The sequence below is a fragment of the Gavia stellata genome, chromosome 15 (genome assembly GCF_030936135.1).
Source record: "Gavia stellata isolate bGavSte3 chromosome 15, bGavSte3.hap2, whole genome shotgun sequence".
Classification (NCBI taxonomy): Eukaryota; Metazoa; Chordata; class Aves; order Gaviiformes; family Gaviidae; genus Gavia; species Gavia stellata.
This window is the reverse complement of record NC_082608.1, coordinates 761,184-784,009: the sequence shown is the minus strand read 5'-3', so window position 1 is coordinate 784,009 and position 22,826 is coordinate 761,184. Positions and strand designations below refer to the sequence as shown.

Below are 22,826 nucleotides of genomic sequence, written 5' to 3'. Positions count from 1 at the left end.
GCCACCATTCCCAGGGCTGTTTGATCCTCTTTGAGATAAGGGGACCAACATTTAAGATGGTGCTCAAGACATTTGTATAAATCCAAGGGACGCCCACTTCATGGCATCTCCCACCCTCGTCTCAGTTCTCTCCCCAATAATTTCTGATTTTCTACAGCTGCAGTTTTGTTGACTGTCGTCAAGTTTTTGAGTTATTTTTTTTCTTCCTAAGAAGCATCTGCAATGATTCTACGTTCTCCGTCTGAAGTGACGACAGCCAACTGAGAGCCCACAGCTGCAGGGACCCCAGGGATGGTCCTGGTGGGAGGACCCTGCCTCCCTGCCCGCAGCGAAGGGAAAGACACAAAACAAGCTCAGGCTTTGCCTTCCCCTGCCCAAAGTCATCAGGATTGTCATCGCATCATGGGATCTTACGGACTTACGGATGCAGCTTCCTGTTGGGTGGCCTGAGCTGCAAAGCGGGCCACGTGGTTGATGATGGGGGAGAAGTTGGTGGGTCCGTAGAAGCGGATGTGGGGCAGGCAGGCCGAGTATGCTTGGACAATGCCCTCCACACCTTCAGGGAAAGGAGAGAAGCCAGGCATTACAATGTGCCACAGCCCAGGCCAACCACAAGTCCAATTAAGCATCATTAGCTAACGCTGCCATGGGAGCTGAAGTTAGAACTATTTCCCCCCTCCCAAACTCATCCAGCTCCACAAGTTTCATCCACCTCAACTCAAATTGTCTAAAACCAGGGCTTTGCTCTTTCGTCACTTTGCAGTGGGTCCTCAAACCTTCTCAGGTAAGACAGCCTTCATAGTGCCCACAGTCAAAGAAGGCTTTCTTTGCGTTTCTGCAGAAATCTCAGCATCAGCCAAAGAAGAGGAGCAAAAAGAAAAGCAGCTCCTGGTCTCTGAGCATAACTAAAAACCAGGCAGACGTGGAGCAGAGGTAGCAGAGAGAAGCAAAACAATCCCAGAAGAACCCTCTGAGCTCCCAAACTGTGTTTGGGACCCGCAGGTCATCGGAGACCCTGTGATCAGCTGTGATCAGCTTCTGCTGCACCAGAACAGGGTAAATGGCTGCTCTCCTGAAAGGATGAATGGGTGCGTAATTCAAAAATGAATTAATCAGCTGATACGCCGTTCTTTGGGAAGGAATTGTCACTGATAAGAGTTGCAGGACTGTGGCTTCTGCACCCTGTAATGCCTGCAATAAATCAGGTCCAATGAATTCTTTACAGCTACCGGAGAGGGACTGAATGAAGCAAAGGCAGCAGAAAAGCAGATGCTCACAGCAAGCTTTCATGAACCAGCGAGTGAGGTTTGGAGGCTGCCCGAGCCCCTGTTTCGTTGGGGTAAAGCAGAGGTCAAAGCAGACAACTTTTGCAGCCCATGGTAGCCCTTACCACTGAGGATTGGAGCAGTTCTTCAGCCATGGCTGTGATCAGCTCTCAGTTGCTAAATGAAGCATTGAGTCTGAATTCCCCATCTGCTAAACAGGCCTAGTGTTTCTTGCAGGCTTGCTGGAGCCGCAGACATCTGGTAGGACACACCAGACTTTGGCGCAAAGGCGGATTTTATGCTGTCTGAATCCAGTTGCATTTTACCCTGGGCCTTCCTACACACTCCCAAATTTTCTGTGCTTTCCTCTGAGCACACCCTTAGCACGTGTTCTGCTCCACTGTTAATGTCTCTGAACAGACCTTGAAAAATCCCTGAGATGCTATTGGAGAAATGCAGAGGGAAGGACAGAAGACACTGAAGGCATCTAAGGACTCTTAAAGACCTGGTAGATGCTTACCTGAACAGAACGGGTTTGTGGGATTGAAGTTAATGGCAAACTCGTGGGATACCTGTGGAGAAGAAAAGACCCAAATTAACACGAAGGGTCAGCGCAGGGCTGGATGTTCGCTACCGGTTTAGCTGATGCTGCAAGGCTGGTTTGGGTCTGATGCTCCCCTGGGCAGGACCCGGCGGCCGCAGGTCCATCCTGCTGGGCCAGCAACACTTCCCAGCACTCTGCTACCCAAACAGCAAGGAGCAGCAGAACCAAACACGGTCAGGACGGAGCGGCATCGGAGGACGGACTGATTCCTCAATGCCCCCATCATGGAGCCACCTGAAATTATCACATCACGCATTCTTCTACAGCTGTCACAGCAGGTTTGTCCACATGGCTGCCCGCTGGCTGCCCAGAGGGAAAGCACCCAGAAGGGATGCTCTCAGCCAGCTGGGCCACCTCACCAGTCACTAGGAGAAATTACTTCATCCTACTGCAGGTCATAAAGGGAGAAAACTCAATTAACGTCATAGGGAGCCCCAGTTCTGCCAGCATCCCGGTTCTCCGACTCTCTGCAAGTGGCATGGCACAGCAGGAGGGAGGCAGCCACAGAGTGAGCTGGGCTGAAGACCTGATGTGGCATGTCAGCTACCATGACAGAGCCAGCAGATGATTAGGTTCATCATCTGGGTCATCATGAGGGTGAAAGGCAGCACAGGAGAGGTGACATGAATGCTTGGGTGTGGTGGACAGCAAGTCCCAGCACAGTCTGGGCTGGATTTCATTGACCATGAAAACATCCCTCCTCCAAGGTAGGTGCAAGATCCTTCGGGTTTTCCACCACCTCCTCCCAAGCTGAGCAAGATGCTTTCACGAGGAGGTCCTGTGGGACACTGGCAACAGCAGATAGCCCTGCACACCTCTGTCCCTGGCCCGTGGCACTTGCCCGGACAGAGAAACCAAACAGCAGTGCTGGCTGCAAATCACAAAACCTTCCTCATCTACTTCCACGGGAAGACCCTGCAGACAGAAACCACAAAACATTGGGCAATCACAGAATCATTAAGGTTGGAAAAGACCTGTAAGATCATCAAGTCCAACCACCAACCCAACACCACCATGCCCACTAAACCATGTCCCGCAGTGCCACGTCCACACGTTCCTTGAACACCTCCAGTGATGGTGACTCCACCACCTCCCTGGGCAGCCTCTTCCAGTGCTTCACCACTCTCTCAGGAAAGACATTGTTCCTAATATCCAGCCTGAACCTCCCCTGGGGCAACTTGAGGCCATTTCCTCTTGTCCTATCACTTGTCACTTGGGAGAAGAGACCAACACCCACCTCCCCACAACCCCCTCTCAGGTAGTTGCAGAGAGCAATGAGGTCTCCCCTCAGCCTCCTCTTCTCCAGACTGAACACCCCCAGCTCCCTCAGCCGCTCCTCATCAGACTTGTGCTCCAGACCCCTCACCAGCTCCGTCGCCCTTCTCTGGACACGCTCCAGCCCCTCAATGTCCTTCTTGGAGTGAGGGGCCCAAAACTGAACACAGCATTCGAGGTGCGGCCTCACCAGTGCCGAGTGCAGGGGCACGATCCCCTCCCTACTCCCGCTGGCCACACTGTTTCTGATACAGGCCAGGATGCTGTTGGCCTTCTTGGCCACCAATGGTTGCTTTGAACTTATCTCTGCCAGCAAAGGCAGGGCAGCTCAACGGCCCGGGTGCAAGAGAGGGTCAGGACTCCTGGCCTCCAGTACAAATGCTGCCAGTTGGCGTGGGTCAACAGCTTGCTTAGGAAACAACAATCAGTTGTGGGGGCTTAGGAATTCCTCGCTCTGCTGCCTGCAATTTAGGCACCTTAAGAAGCAAACAGACGCTCTGGAGCACCAAGGACACGCGACTGCCGCTTTCAGCAGCTCTGAAGGTTGAAGGGGGTGATTTGGGCTTTCAGGCCACCAGCTCAAGGGCTCTGAAACAAAAAAGCTCCCACTCTGGTTGTGCCAGAGTTACAAAACGAGGATATTTTCTCCCTCTCAGAAGGGTGGTGGTTTGCTGAGCTTCTCAGCCAGGGGATGGCTTTGGGACATGTGTATTCATAACGCTGGCAAAATGACTGTCCTCTAAAGCGCCGTGTGAAGCAGAAGTCCTCCTGAGACTGCAAAAGCAACACACATCTGATTCAGACTTTCCAATTATACTGGGCATTGTGTCGAAAACAGCAGAAACTATTTTTGCAAGAGGCTGTGGGGTGGGAAATAGCAACCAAACAAAAGTAGGTCAACCAAAAGTCCTCCCCGTGCTGCAAAGCTGACGAGCTGTCGGACCGATGAACGTCAACAGCCCGCTTGGGTCTCTCCATGCCTGTTGAGCGCAACCAGTCACGCTCCCAGCCACCAGTAACCCCAGGGTTAGCGACAGAGGCTAGAAACGCATGACTGTGTTTTGCATACACCCTTTCTTGTAGAAGCCTCAATTTTGGGCAATATATGCAAATTCAAATTTCTTGATTTTCAGTTGTAAAGGGCTCACTTTTTTTTTTTTTTTGGAAGATGTTCAAAATTCTGCCATACGAGTATTTATAGACAAGGCAAGCAAAAATACTTCCATGTTTCGCAGTGCAAAAGAGGGGTTTCTCTTTCTTTTAAGCACCAACGAAATGGTTTGGAGCTGTGTTCCTCACCATCTACAGAGCAGACCCCCTGCGTGGCATAAGTGTTGCAAAACCTCCTCTGGAGTTTTTACAGTTTATATATATATCTATATGCTAGAAAATTCAACAGGAGGACTTCAAAATAACAACAAAAAAAGGATCTCATTCCCTATTTAGCTTGTACTTTGAAAAACAGTTTCTGTGGCATCCAATTAAATGTATATGGAGCACCTACACGTATCATATTCACCGGTAACCTACAGGGAGAAACTCCTTCAAACCACCCCAAAGGGTGAGACGTCCATCTGCAGCCAGGCTGTGTCCTCTTCCAGTCCTGGATGGGGATGGCCGTAGCTCCATCTTTTCCCATCAGGAATTCCGGACGTGCCTCGCAGATGCCTGTGCCGGAGAACCGACCCCGCAGAGAGTTCTCTGCCACCTCCCCAGTGATCCCACCCCTACCATGACTCAGTTTCCCTATATATGAAAAAAAAAAGGGAAATGGAGGGAAAGCCTTGGGGGGTGGCGTGTCAGCAAAGCTGCCAGCTTTGGCTGGAGAGGCTGAGCTCTGCGGGCACAAAGACCTTTCCTTTGGCCGACCCCATCAGACTAGGTATAAGAAAGAGGGTTTTTTATGGTGAGGGTGGTGAGACACTGGCACAGGTTGCCCAGAGAGGTGGTAGATGCCCCATCCCTGGAAACATTCAAGGTCAGGTTGGACTCTGAGCAACCTGATCTAGCTGAAGATGTCCCTGCCCATGGCAGGGGGGTAGGACTAGATGAGCTTTAAAGGTCCCTTCCAACCCAAACCATTCTATGATTCTATCTCCCAAACCCAGGGCAACTGGTGGGGCTCCGATGTCAAGCATCACCCTCTCTGCTGCCGCCTTGCCTTTGCTCATCCCCCAGAAACCACAACCCATCTGCTTCTCTCTCCTGTTCCCTACCGGGAAACCGCTCGAGGCTCTGTACAGAGCTGTTATACGGCAAGATGTTCTTTGACATTTCCAACGAGACTTTTGTGTGCAAAACATCTCGCTCCAACGGGCGCCTGGGAAGCGTTGGGGGAGCCATGGCAACGGGAGCATGAAGTGCCAGTTACGTGACTTTTATCTCTTAACGTTCTTCCCCATTTTCACTCTGGTCTGCGAGTACAACAGCCGCCCTTCGTGTGTCCCCCGGGGCCTATCATTGGCCACGCTGCTCCCCGCCGCTGTAACGCAGGGCACGGGTTTCAATGAAGAACTGCTGCTTTGGCTTTGAAATTGCCCAACAAGCCTTGATGGCTAAAACCCCTTTAACGAGTGAGCCAAGCCATCACTTTAATGAGTGATGAAGCCCCAGGCTGGAGCGGTGCGGGGCGGTACATGGGGGATGCCCCCACTGCTAACATGAGACAACCGATGGGTCACCCCAGGCGTTAGGGTGGGTGACCTTTAGGCACGGGCCAAGCTCCTGGAGAGGGAGAGCTGCTCTCCGCTGGGGTTTACGTGGAATTAGACATCCTTCTGGGGGAAAACGAGGTGTTTTTTCTGGCAGAGCATCCCCAGGCCTGTGGGAGCGGTGGGAAATATTTCTGCGGCAGGCTGCAGGAGGCAGCCGTGGGGGAGAAGAGGAGTAGCATCCCTCTGCCCCCCCTGCCAGCATCCTCGACCCAGTATCTGCTTCCAACCTTTCAGGAACGGCCTTTTCCAGCCCAGCGATGCCTTTCCCACGGCACACGTTGGCAGCAGAGCAGGATGCTCGCCGTGACGATTCACCCATTCCCCCAGCAGCCCGAGCCGCCATACCCTTTCCATCCCCACTGCGTTTTCCATTCCCATTCCTCTATCCAAGTAATAAATCCCTGACGGCAGCTGGCTGTTAGTCCTTGGAAGCTGCCTACCAAGATTTCCCCACCGAAAGTGGTGAAGTGACAGACCAGAGACATTTGCCGGCCAAGGAGGATGAATCAGCTCCAAAGTGCACATGGAGGGATCTCCTCCTGTGGCTGGCAAACAGCGAGAGCTCCCACTTGAGTCACATGAATTTTGGCTGCCAGGAAAGCAGAGAAAAGCACAAAGCCGGAGCGGGCAGGACATCCCCAGCCTCGAGGGTTGGCAGCGATGAGCTTCCCAGCCCAATTCACGGCCGCTCGTGACTTACGTGCCCTGATGCGCTCAGCCCAGAGCAAAGCTCCCCTCCCAAAGAACACAAAAGGCTCGCCGAGGTTCAGCCCCAGCCCGAAGCTGGGCACTTCTCAAAACCAGTGAGCAGAAAGAAAACGCACATTTAGGGTGTGAGCGAAGAGCAGCTAAAAGACCCAGCCAGTAACGAAAGGCAGCGGTGTCCCAGTGCATCTTCTCAGCCATGAGAAGATGCTCCCCACCAGCCCGCACAGGCTGCAGGAGCAGCCCCAACCCCTGTCCACAGCATCCCGCCTGAAGAGCCGGATGCTCCAGTTCACACCCTTGCAGGACCGGGGTGCCTTTAACCCCTTCGGCGCCTAATCCCAACAAAAGATCAAGGTGGCTTTTGGGAAAGCCCCTCTGCTCCAGTCCTTCCAAGCTCTGCCCGTGCAACATCACGTCGAGGCTACTCAGCTCCCAGCTCCCTTCCAGACTTTGCCGCCGTCTGACACATTCATCCAGGGGCCCTTTCCCTTGCCCAGAATTGTTCCTGCCTCCTGCCAGGAAAATGAATCAACGCCTGGCTCTGCCCGTTAATGCCAGGGAGCTGCTGCTTTCATGCCAGCTTAGAAGGGAGGAACAGGCTGCCCGTCCTCCATCCCCACCTCGCTGCCCACCCACACTGCCACATCTCAGTCTCCACCAGCTGAAATCCCGTGTCCACCCACTCCCCCTGTGCCCGACAGCTTTTCCCTGACCGAGCCAGCTGGGAAGCCCTGGCAGCTCCGGTCCTGCCCAGGCAATATCAGGACAAACCCATCTCAAACACGCAGATGGCCACAACACTTCACCTTCCAGTCCGGCGGGAGCTGGGCGCCAAATCCCAGGGCAGGAAACATCTTGTCTCTAAAAGAGAAGAAGAAAAACATATGTATGGCTGTATTTACACACACGGAGCCGGCTTGCACGGCTCTTGCTACGGCCTCCCCTTGCCTCCAGCCGCCCGACACCCAGCTACAGCGAAAGCGCCAGCTAAGAAAGGTGCCAGCCTTCCCTTCTCCCAAAACAACACAGTGCCTTTAAAAATCATGAGAGCTGAACAGAGAGAGAATAGATGTTCCCCTTTGGCTTTGATATTTAGAGAAAAAAGAGTCCAGCTTTGCTTTGTCACCCACAGGGATCAGGAGTATCCTCTTGCCCAGACACCCCAGTCTCTTGCAGACGTGTAACCCTGGAGATTTTTAAAAAATTAACTATCCATTTTGGTCACAAAAGCCAGCATGGAGAGACCAACAGATTTGTGTTTTGTTTTCTCTCCCGATGTCTAAGATGGTATTTTCCTGTGTCGCACACCTCAGCCTGGCGGTGCCGCTGCCAATGGCAAATACCAGCAAGCTGAGGGCATCCGCCTCTGCGCCGGGAAAGCACCAAGCGGCTGCTCTCCAGCTGCCCCCAGTAAAGGATCCTCCACCTCTGCTAACGCACCCTTCCTCTCAACGGCGGCGATGCGGGGAGAGGAGAAACCCTGTCCTTACCCTCTCCTCCTCCTGCATCCCAAGGTATATGGCAATTTTCTCACAAGGAGCTTTTCAAAAGCAAGGTATTATTTAGCCCTGGCTTTGCAGATGGGAAATCAAGGCACACGCATCCCAGCAGCCCCTCGGGAAGCCCGGGAGATGTCTGCAAAACAGGGGTGGAGGTGGAAGGGCACAGTGCTTACGAGTCATAGTCCTGGATGATCTGGCCGACAGCCCAGATAGCCGACAAGTACTCGTTTGTCCCCATGGGGTTGATATAGTGCAAAGAGGAGGGGTCTCGCGGGTTCCCATTGGAGGCTGTGAAGTCAATCCCGACCTGGGGGGCAAGAGAGAAGCACAGAGCCGTCCTCCGTTAGCAGACACCACTACAGACCCAGCCACCGAGCCCCCGTTGCCTTTGAGGTCCACACACAGTCCCATCAAGACCCAAACCTCAAACTTTTGAAGAAGTTTAACAAAAGTCCAGCTCTTCACCTTCCCTAAAAAAAGCTGATTAAATACTAGGTTAGGCAAAGCCATTCAGTATTACACCTGCATTTTTCACCAGCAAGCATCACATACAGTGTCCCAAAGCAGCCTCTGCTGCTGGAGCAAGCCGCCACCATCTCCAGCTCAGGACTCTCGCTGCCCATCTCCCAGGCGTTAAGGTCAGGAACTGAGTAGTCCCATGGACACCAAAGCAGCCAGGGCCACCTGGGCATTTGGATCTCAAGGTCTTTGACCAAAGAGTCACAACCCTATGCGGAGCTTTCCCTGCAGCCGCTCTTCACTAGGCTTCCCTGGGGACCAATATATGCTGAGTTCTCAGGGGACTTTGTCAGCAAGGCACTCATTTTTCTCCCTCCTCAATTAGGCTTTCTATTTAAAGACATTTGTAGAAATGCCTATCTCAGACCCAGTTAAATCTGGTCAGAAGCAGCGAGACGCTGAGCCACCCGATTTGAAATGACTGGGAAGGAAGAGTTGGGAAGAGGCGAGCAGGCAGCATGACTGCACTCGCTTTGTTTGCTTAGCAAATAGGCAAAACCCAAAATAACTCTGCCAGCTAAATTGAGCTCAGGGGATTCGCAAGGGATTTTGCTCTGTATCTGTAACGGGAGAGGATGAATGGCGATTTGGCTGAGAAGGGACCTTGGCCTGGCTGGGGCAAGAAGACGTCACAGCCCAGGACGTGCCACCACCCTGTGCCAGCGTGGCTGGTAAAACAGGCTTGACAGGACCAGGGGACATGGTTTTAAACTGGAAGAGGGTAGGTTTAGATTGGAGATAAGGGAGAAATGTTGTACAATGAGGGTGGTGAGGCAATGGAAGAGGTTACTCAGAGTTGTGGGTGCTCCATCATTAGAAGTGTTCAAGGTCAGGTTGGACGGGGCTTTGAGCAACCTGGTCTAGTGGAAGATGTCCCTGCCCAGGGCAGGTGAGTTGGATTGATGATCTTCAGAGGTCCCTTCCAACCCAAACCATCCTATGGTTCTATGAAAACCCAACTTCTTCGTCAAGCAACCTTTCAGCCTTACCAACCCACGGTTCACTGCTGTAACACCTATGTCCCTGCGCCCAGCTCCTGCTGAGCCACCATGGGCACAGTCAGAGAGCAAGAGGGAAACTGAGGCTCGGGGAGGGGGCTCAATGGAGTCAGACAGTCGCGTGCCCTGCTCGTGCAAGCAATGCCACCAAGAGCAGCACTCGGGCAACAGTTTTCAGAGGGACGCAGGTGATCTGCCTCCAGCACGAGGCAGGTGGCCGGGCACAACGCCCCTCTCCTCTGTGGCTTCAGCCCTTCTCTCCCCACCGTCTCCCTCGGCAGGGAGGGCACCAGTGGTCTTTCCAAATTGCAGAGGTGCGTGTGGCAGTGTCCTCCTCCCAGCTCAGGCATTTCTGCCGTGTTGCACCCATCACAAACCCACCCAGGTTTTTGGACCAAAGATGCCTTGGGAGGGGGAGAAACCCTCCAATAACCAGCAGCTCTTTAGATGGGGGGGGAGATTTCTGCATTCGAGCCTAATTCACAGAAGAGCTCCGTGCTACCAATAAACTTAATGATTTTCTCTTCTGCTCACTCTCCAGCACCAAGACCGTAGCACACAGCAGCAGAACGGCACACAAAAAGCTCTCCCAATCGCTCCTGTTCCTATGGCAACTCTACCTCCTCCTCCTACTCTCCCCCCCGTCATGTTTTTAGAGGAAACAACAAAATACAAACTGAAATACTGCGAATGCCCACAGCTCTCCGGATACCGCACCAGAAAAGTTTGCAGAAATTGAGAACCCCACTTCCGCATTGTGGCGGTTTCACTCGGGGTTGTAACGTCCTCGGTTAGCTACTCCTGACAAGCTGTGGTCCAGCTTGAAAGAAGGTGGAAATGGCAGTAAAAATGCAGAAAACCGTCTCATTAACAGCCCAAAGCCTCTCAGCTGGCTTCAAAAGAAGGAGAGCTTCCATAAAAAACTGGAGGGTGGTTAAACCCTGCGATGGGGAGAGAAGTTGGCAACATTTTGTGAAGGGTCAGAAGGTCTTTGTGTGAGTCTGACCTTCAGCCAAAGCCTAGCCAGCTCCCTTCATGCTATTGGACGCACCTGAGCATCACAGTAACGACCCCCAAAAACCCCAAAACCACACGGATTAACAGCAAAAAGGGGCAGCTCCTCATTGCCACGAAAAGCCACCCAAGCTGGTGCCAAGTCTCACGCGGAACCTCCCTCCCCAGTTTTGACCATTACATACACGTTACTATTACTGGGCAAAGAGGAGCAAAAGTCCTTACGGTAAACATGAGCTGGCAGCCTCCCAGGATGTAGTCCAGGAAGGAGAAATCTCTGGTTATCTGAAAGAAAAACAAAAAAAAAGTATTTCAGCAATCTTCACCATTGCCAAACAAAAAAAATAAATACCCGGGAAGTGCCCAAGCCTGCGGTCACTGCGAGTTTGGGCCTTCAGGGACCTTCAGCCACGTGGCAAAGCAATGGGAAGAACCACTTGGGTTTCCCACAGCAGTGTTTTGGCACTTCACAAGTCACGTGGGGCCAAGCAGGGCCATGTGTTGGTCCAAAGCTGGGGTGGGAGGCCTGGACAGGAATCCCTGAGAGCTGGAAGTGTCCATCATGGTGAACTGAATGGAAGATCCTCTCCCCATGGCCAAAACGGTCTCACACCACCTGCAGATGTGATGTGGCAAGAGCTGCGTTGGCGCTTTCCCCGCTGTGCTGCTGCCATACAAAGGGAGGGCTTCACCAACACCTCAGCTCAGAAGAAGGACCTCTCCCACCTGCACCCAACCCTTGACCCCAAGGAGACACCAAGCAGTGGGTAAGCACCCACAGCTTGGGCTTTGTGCAGACGCTGCCCTTGTTGAACACCTCCTCCTGGGTCTGTGACTACCCGGGCGTGAGGTGGCACCAGCAACTCAGAACATCAGATGCCCCAAGTGGAGAGAAACGCAAGCAGAAAGGAAATCACACTTTTTTTATTCATGCTCTGTGCGTCCCGCACTTGGAAACACAAGGGTGCTGGAGGCAGAGGGGTTGGGGGGAGCTTGGGAAGACCCGAGCTCGGTGAGGAGCAGAAGGAAACATCCCGGCATCGTACTCACTTTGCAGGACTTGACAATGATGATCCCAGAGTTCTTGTAATTCTTTTTCTTCTTTTGCTTTTTGGGGTTAATGCATTCTAGCTCGAGCTGTAACACACGAGAGACAGACACCGGTGTGAGAGCTGGGCATTGCCGGCTGGCTGCAGATGCCACCAGCGGCCACATCCTGCGGGCACCCTCCCTCCACGTGTTTCAAAGTGCTGAAGAGGCATAAATGAATCACGGCGAGCTACTGCTATTTAATGATGGAAATGGAGGCACAGGACCTCTTGGGAAGGGGCTTCTTTTCCTTCCCAGGGGCTTGCACAGTGCCCACAACCTGGCGCGTGGCAGCTGGGACACGCTAACGGGGGTCTACGAGATGGGACGGGTCAAACACGTGAATAATTAGGGCAGGCCACCACCTTTTCTGAAAAGCTCTGGGAAAACAAAATGCCTCTTGAATATTCAGAAAATTTCTGCAATATTTCAATTTTTTTTTAAAATCTAAAACTGAAAAAACCCTCTTGGCAAAGAAGAAAGTTTACATGCAGGTTGGTCTGGGGGAGAGGGCAGGACTGGGCAGGGGGAGCACAGAGAGAAAGTCATGTCCATTCTTCCAGCTGCAGAAAAATGGGAAAATTTTAAATACTAAAATCCTTAAGTTTCCTGAATGCGAACGTTGCGTTTCACTGACTGAACAAAATCAAAATACAGATCTATTGACAAAATCCCCTAACTCTGAATAAGCCTATGCAGATGGTCCAGCCCAGACCCGCCAGCAGGTAGCTCCCATATGGGTCCACATGTCTCCCACGTGGGACAGTGGTGGCCTGTCTGTGCCCCCTCCCCCAGCATCCTGACCAGACCAGCCTGGTGATGGCCGTGGACCTGCTCAGACCATCCAGTGATGGCCCTGGACCTGCTCAGATCGTTTGGTGATGGCCTTGGACCTGCTCAGACCATCCAGTGATGGCCCTGGACCTGCTTAAATAATGTGGTGATGGCTCTGGACCTCCTCAGATAATTTGGTGATGGCCCTGGACCTTCTCAGACCAGCCCGGTGATGGCCCTGGAAATGGCAATGAGCCTTTCCCCCCATCTCAGACAGTGCTGCAAGCACGCCAGCATGTTGTGCCTGGTCTACAGCAAGAGCATAGAATCATAGAATCACAGAATGGTTTGGGTTGGGAGGGACCTTTGAAGATCATCTAGTTCCAACACTCCTGCCATGGGCAGGGACATCTTCAACTAGACCAGGTTGCTCAAAACCCTGTCCAACCTGGCCTGGAATGTTTCCAGGGATGGGGCATCCACTTCTCTGGGCAACCTGTGCCAGTGTCTCACCACCCTCATCATAAAACATTTCTCCCTTAGGTCCAATCTAAACCTACCCTCTTTTAGTTTAAAACCATCACCCCTTGTCCTGTCACAACAGGCCCTGCTAAAAAGTCTGTCCCCATCTTTCTTATAGGACCCCTTTAAGTACTGGAAGGCTGCTATAAGGTCTCCCCGGAGCCTTCTCTTCTCCAGGCTGAACAACCCCAGCTCTCCCAGCCTGTCCTCATGGGAGAGGTGCTCCAGACCTCTGATCATCTTCGTGGCCCTTCTCTGGACTCGCTCCAACAGGTCCATGTCCTTCTTATGTTGGGGGCCCCAGAGCTGGACGCAGTACTCCCAGTGGGGTCTCACCAGAACGGAGTGGAGGGGCAGAATCACCTCTCTCGACCTGCTGGCCACACTGCTTTGGATGCAGCCCAGGATACAGTTGGCTTTCTGGGCTGCCAGCACACACTGCTGCCTCATGTGGAGCTTCTCATCAACCAACACCCCCAAGTCCTTCTCCACAGGGCTGCTCTCAATCCCTTCATCCCCCAGCCTGTACTGATACCAGGGGTTGCCCTGTGTTGATACCGGGGACAGCATCTCCGTCCTCGCTCCTGTATTTACCCTCATCAGCATGGCCACCTGAAAGGGTGACACAGGTCATGAGGAGCTACCCCAGGAGAAGGGATGCTGAAGGGTGATACACAGCGGTGGCGAGCAGCAGCTGCTTGCTTTCGGAGCCACCTTCCTCCGCCCGGAGCCCACGGCAGCTCCGCTCGGAGCGTGGCATCAGCTGGGGAACAGCTTTACTGGGGAATGGAGGGTGCCCAACCTTTCACGACAAGCTGGGCAAGGGAAAGAGGCAGAGAGAGCCCATCCCCAGCTCGACCCTTGTTATGCACGGGGGCACGGCAGCACAAATGAAAATTTGATTGCTAGGCTGGCAGGTTGCAAATCCAGTGGGAAAACAGGCTCAGCACCTGCCTCTGGCACCATCAGCTTGCGCAGTCCTGGACAGGACACTTCATGCCTTTGTGCCTTGGTTTCTCCAGCCCGGAAATTTTTCTCATTGTACTCTGTTTTACACACCCCTACATCTCGGCCAAGACCTCCTCTTGATTTAGTAATCCTAGTGATGACGGCAATGAAAAGCTCTGCTTATCCAGGAGTCTTCACGACATGCCTTCAATCAGGTGGCATCTGCCAAGGCTTTTGTCCAGCATTTCAGGGAGAAGATAGGGACACCTTTGGGCACAGATGCACAGGAGCTGTCATTCCCAGGGACCAGGCTGCCCCTGCAGCAGATGCAGCCCCAGTACCATGTCACACCTCCCCTCTGACCCCCCAAACCACAGGACACCCCCCAAATCACGGGTGCTGCTTCAGTCATCTCAGCAGAGCCCGATTTTCAGCCCTCTCTCTAGCTCAGATGCTTTAGCTACAACAGTGGCCTGGGTCACTCATGGTGCGGGTGGGAGGAGAAAGGAGGTTGGACTTGGCTTCTTCTCAGCACAGGTTGAGGGTCTCAGTGCAAGTACCAAAGTCCACCACCAGCCCTGAGGACCCCCTTCCTTGTTCTCCCCCTAAAACATGTCGGCACTCACCGGAAAGGCATCTTGGGCTTCACACATCCTGGCCACCGAGGTCTGAAACTCCCCAATGAAGTCGTGTCCCCCATCACTGTCGTAGTCGTAACACATCACCTAGGGTGGAAGGAGCACAAACCAGCCTCAGACACAGTAACTATCTCCTGCGAGGAGACCTGCTGAAGTTCCCAACCACTCCTGTTGGAGACCCCGAACAAGTTTTTGGGGGGGTTTGGGGCTGGTTCTGATTTGGTTTGTTTGTTTTTTTTTTTAATAAACCAGCCACGGAGTTTTAGATGTTTAACGATCGATCCCAGAGGCCAACCACCACAATACAAGCCAAAGGGCCCCCCTTTACCTTTATCAGCTTCTCCACATCTCCGTCACACAGTGACACCAAAGGCACAGTGAACGGCTTCCAGACGGGGTCCAGCGTGTACTTGATCACCTGTGGGGTGGGAACGGAGGGATGCCGTTACAATGGGCACGTGTGAAAGGGGACATTGGCACAAAGCGGGGGACACGTCTCCAAGAGCGACCCTGGACCAGGTTCTCGGTGGGGCAGGCCAGGCAAGCTGCAGAAAGCCCCATCTCAGCCCTCTTCTGCTTCCTTAGCTTAGACACAGCAGCTCCTCGGGCTGTAGCATGCCTGAGTTACAACAGATTCGTTTGCATCATGTTGGGTGATTTAACCACCTCTGGGGGCAATTAAACAAACCTGCTTGAGAAAACAGCCCCAGCAGACTGGGCAGCGTGGGCACAACCATGCCCAGAGCATGGGCACAACCACTTACCCCACCAGTCCGAGGCCACCAGCTACTATTTATGCCCTCTGCATCCCATTGCTTGCACCCTACTCATCGCTTACTCCCCCCCAGCATCCCAGTGCAGCCTACATCCATCTGGATGGATCACCGATGGATCATCCATCTGGACCACCGAGAAATGGAGCAGTGGGATGCCGCAACCAGCCGCGAGAGCCAAACAGCCCTGGGCACATCCAGCTCTCTTGCCTCATCTGCCTAACATCTGCTGCCCGAGCTGGAGAAAAATTAATTGATGCTTTTTGACATTTCCTGAGACGATGCAATCGCTTGGTGGAAACCTAAGCAAATGCTAGCAGGCTCCAAGCACATGCTGTGTACATCAAAGGTGCCTGCAGGGCAGGTGGAGACCTTCCTTCACAAAAGCGTTGTGCTCAAAAAGAGAGATTCACGTGAATATTAAGAAAGTCAGACACGGGCAGTAGATTAAACCTTGTCTGTGCAGGGTAAACGCGGGGATATCTGGCATGGAGGGAGCTTGGACCTTTGCAGCAGAAGCAGCAGCAGCGCAGCCCAGGGAGGAAGAGGTCCGCGGCTGCTGCTGCGGGCAAACAGCCGCGCGGGACCTGGAACGGGCGTCTTGTTTTACAGACGGGCTCTTGCGTGAGACCAGGGGGAAACCCTGACACTGCGAGCACAGTTCAGTCGAGAATTTGTAAACACCGCCTCCGGGAGGCTGGGAAGAGCAGGGGGAACCCACGCACCCTGAGATGGTGCCCGCACGCTGCCAGCTGCCGGGTCCGCAGGGTGGGTGGGGAAGGATGCGGCATTTCCATCGCACGTCGCCCAGCTGGGCGCTCACATTTGCGCTTAAGCAACAGGCTGTAATGTGCACACTAATCCTTCCCTGCCAGACACCTCCGTGGTGGCTTGAGAAACGCCAGCCTCAGACTGAGAGCTAGTTATAGTTCTGCACCAAAAGCTGCGAGAATGGGGAACCTTATTTCTTCGTATCCGGCCTCAAAACACAAAGACGGTCGCCTGGTGTGGGATTCCTCCGAGGGCAGCGGGATACATTCAGGGCTGGTAAGGAGGAGGCTGCTGGAGCACCCATTACTTGAAAGAAAACCTGGCTGGACCCTTATCCAGCAAGACAGGATAGCGGAGAAACCGGGCAGCAACCCAGCGGAAAAATCAGTATATACATCTGCTCCCCACAAACCTGACCTGCTTATAGAGATCCCAGCGATGGCTGGTGCACAGTTGCGTTCCCAATTCCCATGCCTCTTCCAGGAGGAAGGGCTGAAGGTCACTCAAAATCCCCACACCTGAGAAATACGTCCCGGTGAGTCAAAGCCCAGCTACCCACACTAAACCAGGAGGAAACAACCAAACAAGGTCCCAGCCTGCTCCCGCAGAAATAGAAGAGAAATGTTAAGGTTGGTATGAATTAAATATGCACAGAAACATGTGTGGGAAAGCACCAAAAAAATAAACAGCAGCGCTAGGGATAAAAGGACGGCCCATGTCGGTGCCACAGGACACACGGTGTTACACACGTCCTGGTGCTCACGTGCACGTGGGTGTGCGAGTGAAGGAATTCCTCGTGGACTTTGCACAGCAGTGGTAAAAACCAATGTATGGAGAGACTGTAAATAAATACCACCCTCTCCTTCCGTGTGAGTTCACACTGTGTTTTGTTACAGCAATTTGTTGCGGAGGGACAATGGGTTCCTTAACCAAGCTTTGAGGGGATGAGCAAAGGAGAGGTGTGAGATGGAAAAAAAGAGGGGTGTGAGATGGGGTGGGATGGAACCCTCCTCCTCCGACACGGAGGCTGCTGTGAGAGCCCCCTGCAGCGATCGCCCCCTCCTCTTTCTGCCAGCTGCCAGGAACTACATGCAAAAAAAAAAGCCTTGAAACAAGTTTTGAGGAGGGGGAAAAAAGCCGTTGAAAAGTACTTATTAGCCTGGTGCTAAAGCAGAAGCCAGCCTGCTTCTCCCCGCCCATGCTGTGCCTCTTATCCATAATATCACTGGCTTTAGCAGCTTGAGAACATAACCAGAAGGGACCTCAGACCAAAATATCGCAGTGGGTATAACTGAGGGACAGGGAGGGGTCGGCTGCCCTGACCATACCCACTGGAACCCCGTACAGGTCTCTGCCTCCTCGGCCGGGGCTCCGGCTCTGTTAGACACGAGGCCGAGTGCTCATGCACCGAAGCCGGAGATGCCCGAGCATCCTCCCAGGTTAGCTGAGGATCTGGCAAAAGCTCATTTTAACCTTTCCCCACTACCGTTCCCTGGGCCACCTCCCACCACCTCCCTCCACCATCTCCCTGGGTCGCAGCTCATCCCACTCCTCCTGCAAGTGGAGGGAGAGTGGTCCAGGGCTCAGCCCACGCCCAGGCTGAGCCTAGAGGTCAACATGGGTTAGACGACCATCTCCCTCTCTGCTTGGTCGATACAGTAGTGAGTAGTACAGAAAAGATCTCAAGACCTTGCTGGCCTCATTAAATCTCCATCCGCTGGTGGCCAGCAAGCCTTGGTTGGACACTGGGAAGGCAGCCGTAAAGTTTTGAAATCCCTGGATCCCACCCTGCTTTTTGGGTGATTGATGAGATAATGCCATGAAGGGCAAGAGGAGCTGATGTAAGGATGGCGGTGTCTCAGCAGTTTGGGTTAGAGTTGCGCTTACCTCTGTTCTGTGGACCAGCATCCATTTCCCATCGTCACCTGGTTTATAAAACTCCAAGAAGGGGTCTGACTTTCCAAACAGGTCCTGGGGGAGAAGAACAGGGTGGGTTACACGCTGCTCTGCAAGCAGCGACAGCCGCTCCAGGAGAGACCTCCTTGCCCCGGCAGCGCCAACCCTGCAGACACCCTCATGTCCTCACAAGACTGGCTGAAGCACGCCGGCAAACGGGCAGCACCCTGCCACCCCCCCCGTGTCCTGGTCACGCAAATCCCGTTGAGGTTCGCGCCGCGTTTCGGCACTGATGCAGCAGGCGAGTCGGCACCCCGGCGCGCTCCCGTGGGATTTGCCGGCGGGCGCCCACCACCCAGCGAGCTCTCTGGAGGCAGATGCCACGGAAAACAACCCCAGCTGGGAGGCAGCTGCTTTTGGGCTTGGAAAAACATCCAAAGCTTCAAAGGAAAAACAGAATTATGAAGTGCACGAGTGTCTTGGGGGAAAAAGGGAAAAAAAACACCCTCCTACACACAGCGGTAAAGCATGAGCAGAGGAAATCTTTAAGGAGCACGCTGCCCTGGTGTTGACAGAGATCATGTAACACCCTCCGAGATACGCAGCCCTGAGTCAGTGTGTGCTGCCTTTCCTGCCAGCGTCGCCTTAGATAGTCCCCTGATAAAGGGCTGCTGGTTTATGAGAAACATGTACACATACACACACGTCCCTGCCGGGTATCGGCACAGGGGCTGTTTCAGGGCATGCCCAGCCCGGAGAGGAGGGCAGCGCTGGTGGCACTGACACAGGGAAACTCCGGCATTTCTAAGCAGAACTTCATTCCCATTCAGAAAAACTAAGACGTAGCTAACAAGAAACCAAGCCCCAAATATTCCAAATTATTTACCGAGAACTCAAGCCATTTCAGCTGGGTTTTCCTCCCAGAGGGAGGTGGCTGCCTGAGTCCTGCAAAGAGCTGGAGGGACTTCTTACGGGTTTGAACAGGAGCTTTTTGGGCTTCCAAGTAATGTGGTGGGTATGCAAGAGGCTGTTTGTGGAGGCTGAGGAGGAAGCATGGATGCCCCAGGAGCCCCTGTCTGCAGCCAGCCCGGGAGGTGGTGGCTGGGACGGACACAGGCTCGAGTGATGTCCCAGCAGAAAACCCATTGACGTTTCTATCCAAATCCTGTTTCCAAAGCCAGCCAGAAAAGTAAATCACTGCAAAGTGTTTTCGCTTGGAGAAAGTATAACCTGCTTCAGCCAAAATTCTTCTGCCAGAAGAGCGGAACATAAAGGCTCGCAGGGACGTTCTCTGGTGAGATGAGTCTATTTTTCTCCTACCCTTTTTCACATGTTTGTGGGAGAGAAAACCAAGCCATTCTTTCTGCAGTGTTATGGTTATGGCACAGCTCTGTTCCTGCTCACCGCAGGACTCGGCGCTTTCAAGCTTCACTGATGGATTAAAGAACCAGCTGTGGGTACCTGACCCTGCCTACGCTGGCTTAACCTGCAGCCCGGAGCGGTTTCATCAGTGTTGACCCAGCGAGGGTTGGTGGAGGCACCGGCTCAGATGACAGCAGGGAGCTTTGAAGAATGTCTGCTGCCATCCCACATGGAGCAGCCCGGTTTGCAAGTTCGGTCAGCCTTGCTCCATTCAAAGCAGGGTGGGAGAGGCCTCCAAGCCACAGGATCATGGGCTGCTATTTTAAAACGGCAAAACCACAAACATCTCACCCCTGCAAGCCTGGCGGGAGATGGAAACTGAGCAACCAAAGGAGCTCAGCAGACCAGATCGATCTGCAAAGTGGTCCAAGCATCTAAATCATCCAAACTGGTCCTTGCACACCATGGACAAGGAGGGCAGAGGTGGCACTGCCACCAGACACAGGTCCCCAGACCGTGGCTTCCAGCACCAACCCTGGCTCGCAGCGCTTGCTCTTCAGCCGTGCCGAAGCATCACTGCCCTTCTGCTGTCCCCACAGCTGCGGTGGCACACATGGCTCTGGGACTGAGTTCACCAGGGCTGGTCCCAGGTGAAAATACCTCCCCTTCTGCAAGTTTTTTTTTCTTAAAACAACCAGAGCCGATCTGACATAAAGTACAAGAGCCTCGGGCTGATTCTGCTCTCTACAACTACCTGAAAGCGGGTTGAGGGGAGGTGGGTGTTGGTCTCTTCTCCCAAGTGACAAGTGATAGGACAAGAGGAAATGGCCTCAAGTTGTGCCAGGGGAGGTTTAGGCTGGATATTAGGAATAATTTCTTTCCTGAGAGAGTGGTGAAGCACTGGCAGAGGCTGCCCAGGGAGGTGGTGGAGTCACCATCACTGGAGGTGTTCAAGGAACGTGTGGACGTGGCACTGCAGGACATGGTTTAGTGGGCATGGTGGGGTTGGGTTGATGGTTGGACTTGACAATCTTACAGGTCTTTTCCAACCTTAGTGATTCTGTGATTTAAAGCAAGGTAGTGACCTGTGGGTGGAGAAACCCTGGACGTGTAATGGGGAGGAGGACCTGCCCACAGCCTGAGGGTGTTACCCCCCCAGGCTGCAGCCTTACCCCTGTGGTTTTTTCCTTAGCCACTTCTCCGCTGTCTTTCCTAAGCTTAAAAGAGTTTTACCCAGCTCCCACAGTTGCATTTCATCCATGACCTATAATGACCCAAAAATACCGAGTTTTGACCAATTTCCTTGTTCAAAGACCATTTTAATTTGCATTCTGCTCTGAAGTGGCACCAATATCCTTTGCCCATGAGCTGGACTTTGAGCACTGCAACGCTGAGCTGTGTTATGGGAATCGGCAAGAAAACCTCATTAGCTCTTGGTGACGGCAGGCGGTCACCGAGGAAGGAGCTTTCTGCTGACGTCTATTGAGAAACCGGAGGGAGACCCAGAAAGAACAGGATTATTCACAGTCCTTATCCCAGCGTAAGCAGGTAGACGCTGAATTTCCGTACCTTGACTGTGGGTCTGAATGGCAGCAGACCCACATGTAGCATGTCCTAGTTGAAGAATATCAAAAGATCCCACCTTTGCATAACGTGGTAGACGAACTTGGTTGCAAACCAGGTTAGAAAAGCAACTCCTGCCCATGGAGCAAGTGGTGCCACCAAGGAAGTTGCCGATACAAAAAGTGGACGTATGCCTGAGGGCCCAGGTCCTTGGCCCTGCTCTTCACAACGGCCGCAGCTGCAAAGGGACCCTGAAGCACGAAGGAAGGGCACCAAGCCTGCTGTGAAATCCCATCCCTTGCTTTGCAAGGGAGCCGAGGCTTTTCTTGGGGCGCTGGAAGAAAACTGTTGCATTAGAGATGTCTTCATTGACATGCGTGAGGTTGACCCTCGGCCACGTCTCAGAGGAAGCCACCAGCTCAAGGACATCTTCTAGCTCATTTATGAAATTGAGTTATTTGGGGATTTCTTAACAGGGGCATTTGGCTCCTTGCACTAGGCAGGGTAAGCAGGAGGGTGAGAAAACAGCCATTCCCAACAGGTGGGAAAAACACTTGGATAAACCAGGCATCCATCCAGTTTGGACAACGGGACTGGACAAACCACATCTTCTGCCCCAGCAAATACCCTTTGGCCTGGATGCTTGCTTTACCCTGGTTTGAAAACTGGGGGCCATCCTGCCAGTAATGCAAGCTCCGGAGAGACTAGGAAGAAGGAAAAAATAATATTCCCATCGATCGCTTAGCAACAGCACTGGTTTAAGAGGAGTATCTCTGGTTGCCTGGTAAATAAGGTCAGATGACTTTGTTCAGAAAGGCTCACGGTTTTCTACGTATCATATCCAAAGCAAAACTCATGCATTACCTGCCTCCGTGAGGTCAACGCTTCTTCCTCGGAACAGATGGGTCCTACTGTTTGATACACAAGCAGATGTTCACTCCATTTCCAGCGGGGCGGAAGGCGACAAGCCAGGAGCTCTCAGCACTTCTGAGATATGGGTTCAAGGGGCATCAAAACTGCCAGCTCCATCAGGAGACACTTCCAAACGACAGCCACTGAAGTACTAAACCTGCTGTCTTTAAGGCATGCTAGTACACAGATCCTGGGCCATCTTTCCATCTCAACACGTGTGATGAAGAAAGCAATACTGTGACAACAGGGAAACTGAGGCACGGGCGTACCCAGCAGCCAGTGGCACCACCAGGACTTGAACCCCTCCAGTCTCACCCTAATGCTTTCTCCAGTAGGACTATCTTCTGTCACTGCTATACCCCAAAGCAGAGATTTCTTTAGATCCCTTAGCCTATGAAGGACAGAAGTTCAACATAGCGTCCCCCAGACACAACCCCACTCACCTTTTTATCCAGTTTTCTGCCGGCCATGCTCAGAGTAATCACCCTGTTATCCGAGAGCTCTTGGGCAGCTATCTGAAAGACAAGGGAGGGCTGCATTCATTTTCAGCACGAAAAGAAAGTGAACACCAAGCCAGAAGAGAATCTAGACCCTGAGGACATGGACTCTGAAGATAGCTGCACAACTCCTGCAAAACCTATTTCCCAGCTAAGAGACTGGATGATCTAATGCAGACAGTATTTCACTATTGAGCACTTAAACTGATTTTACCTTTGCAGATCAATTTGGGACCAAAGCCTACTTCTCAGCTTCTCCCTGGAATGGAGAAGGATGGAGAAAAAGCCCAAACTTCCCCTGGATGGGCATTGCCATTTACCCTGTGCTGAGGCAGTGACCCACCAGCTTTAAAACAAAACAGGGTATGTTTTTTAAGCAGGCTACCAGCTACAATGCTGGTGCTGCAGCTGGAGCCCCCGTCACATCCACCGGCCTCCACAGCCTCATCGTTGGGGCTGAGTCCACGTGAAACACGTTCCTT

At 52.9% G+C, this 22,826-nt stretch overlaps 1 protein-coding gene across 1 annotated transcript in view; it reads right to left on the bottom strand.

Annotated features, from left to right (window-relative positions):
- Nucleotides 1-22,826, bottom strand: part of CPNE2 (copine 2) — a 44,106-nt gene that overhangs the window by 5,968 nt on the left and 15,312 nt on the right. Inside the window, exons 4-13 of the mRNA XM_059825022.1 lie at nt 22,291-22,362; nt 18,002-18,085; nt 14,899-14,988; nt 14,559-14,657; nt 11,650-11,736; nt 10,825-10,884; nt 8,242-8,375; nt 7,373-7,427; nt 1,786-1,837; nt 423-556 (exon numbers count right to left, since the gene is read on the bottom strand). Of these exons, the coding sequence (XP_059681005.1) occupies nt 423-556; nt 1,786-1,837; nt 7,373-7,427; nt 8,242-8,375; nt 10,825-10,884; nt 11,650-11,736; nt 14,559-14,657; nt 14,899-14,988; nt 18,002-18,085; nt 22,291-22,362 (867 nt within the window). The remainder of the gene's footprint in view (nt 1-422; nt 557-1,785; nt 1,838-7,372; nt 7,428-8,241; nt 8,376-10,824; nt 10,885-11,649; nt 11,737-14,558; nt 14,658-14,898; nt 14,989-18,001; nt 18,086-22,290; nt 22,363-22,826) is intronic.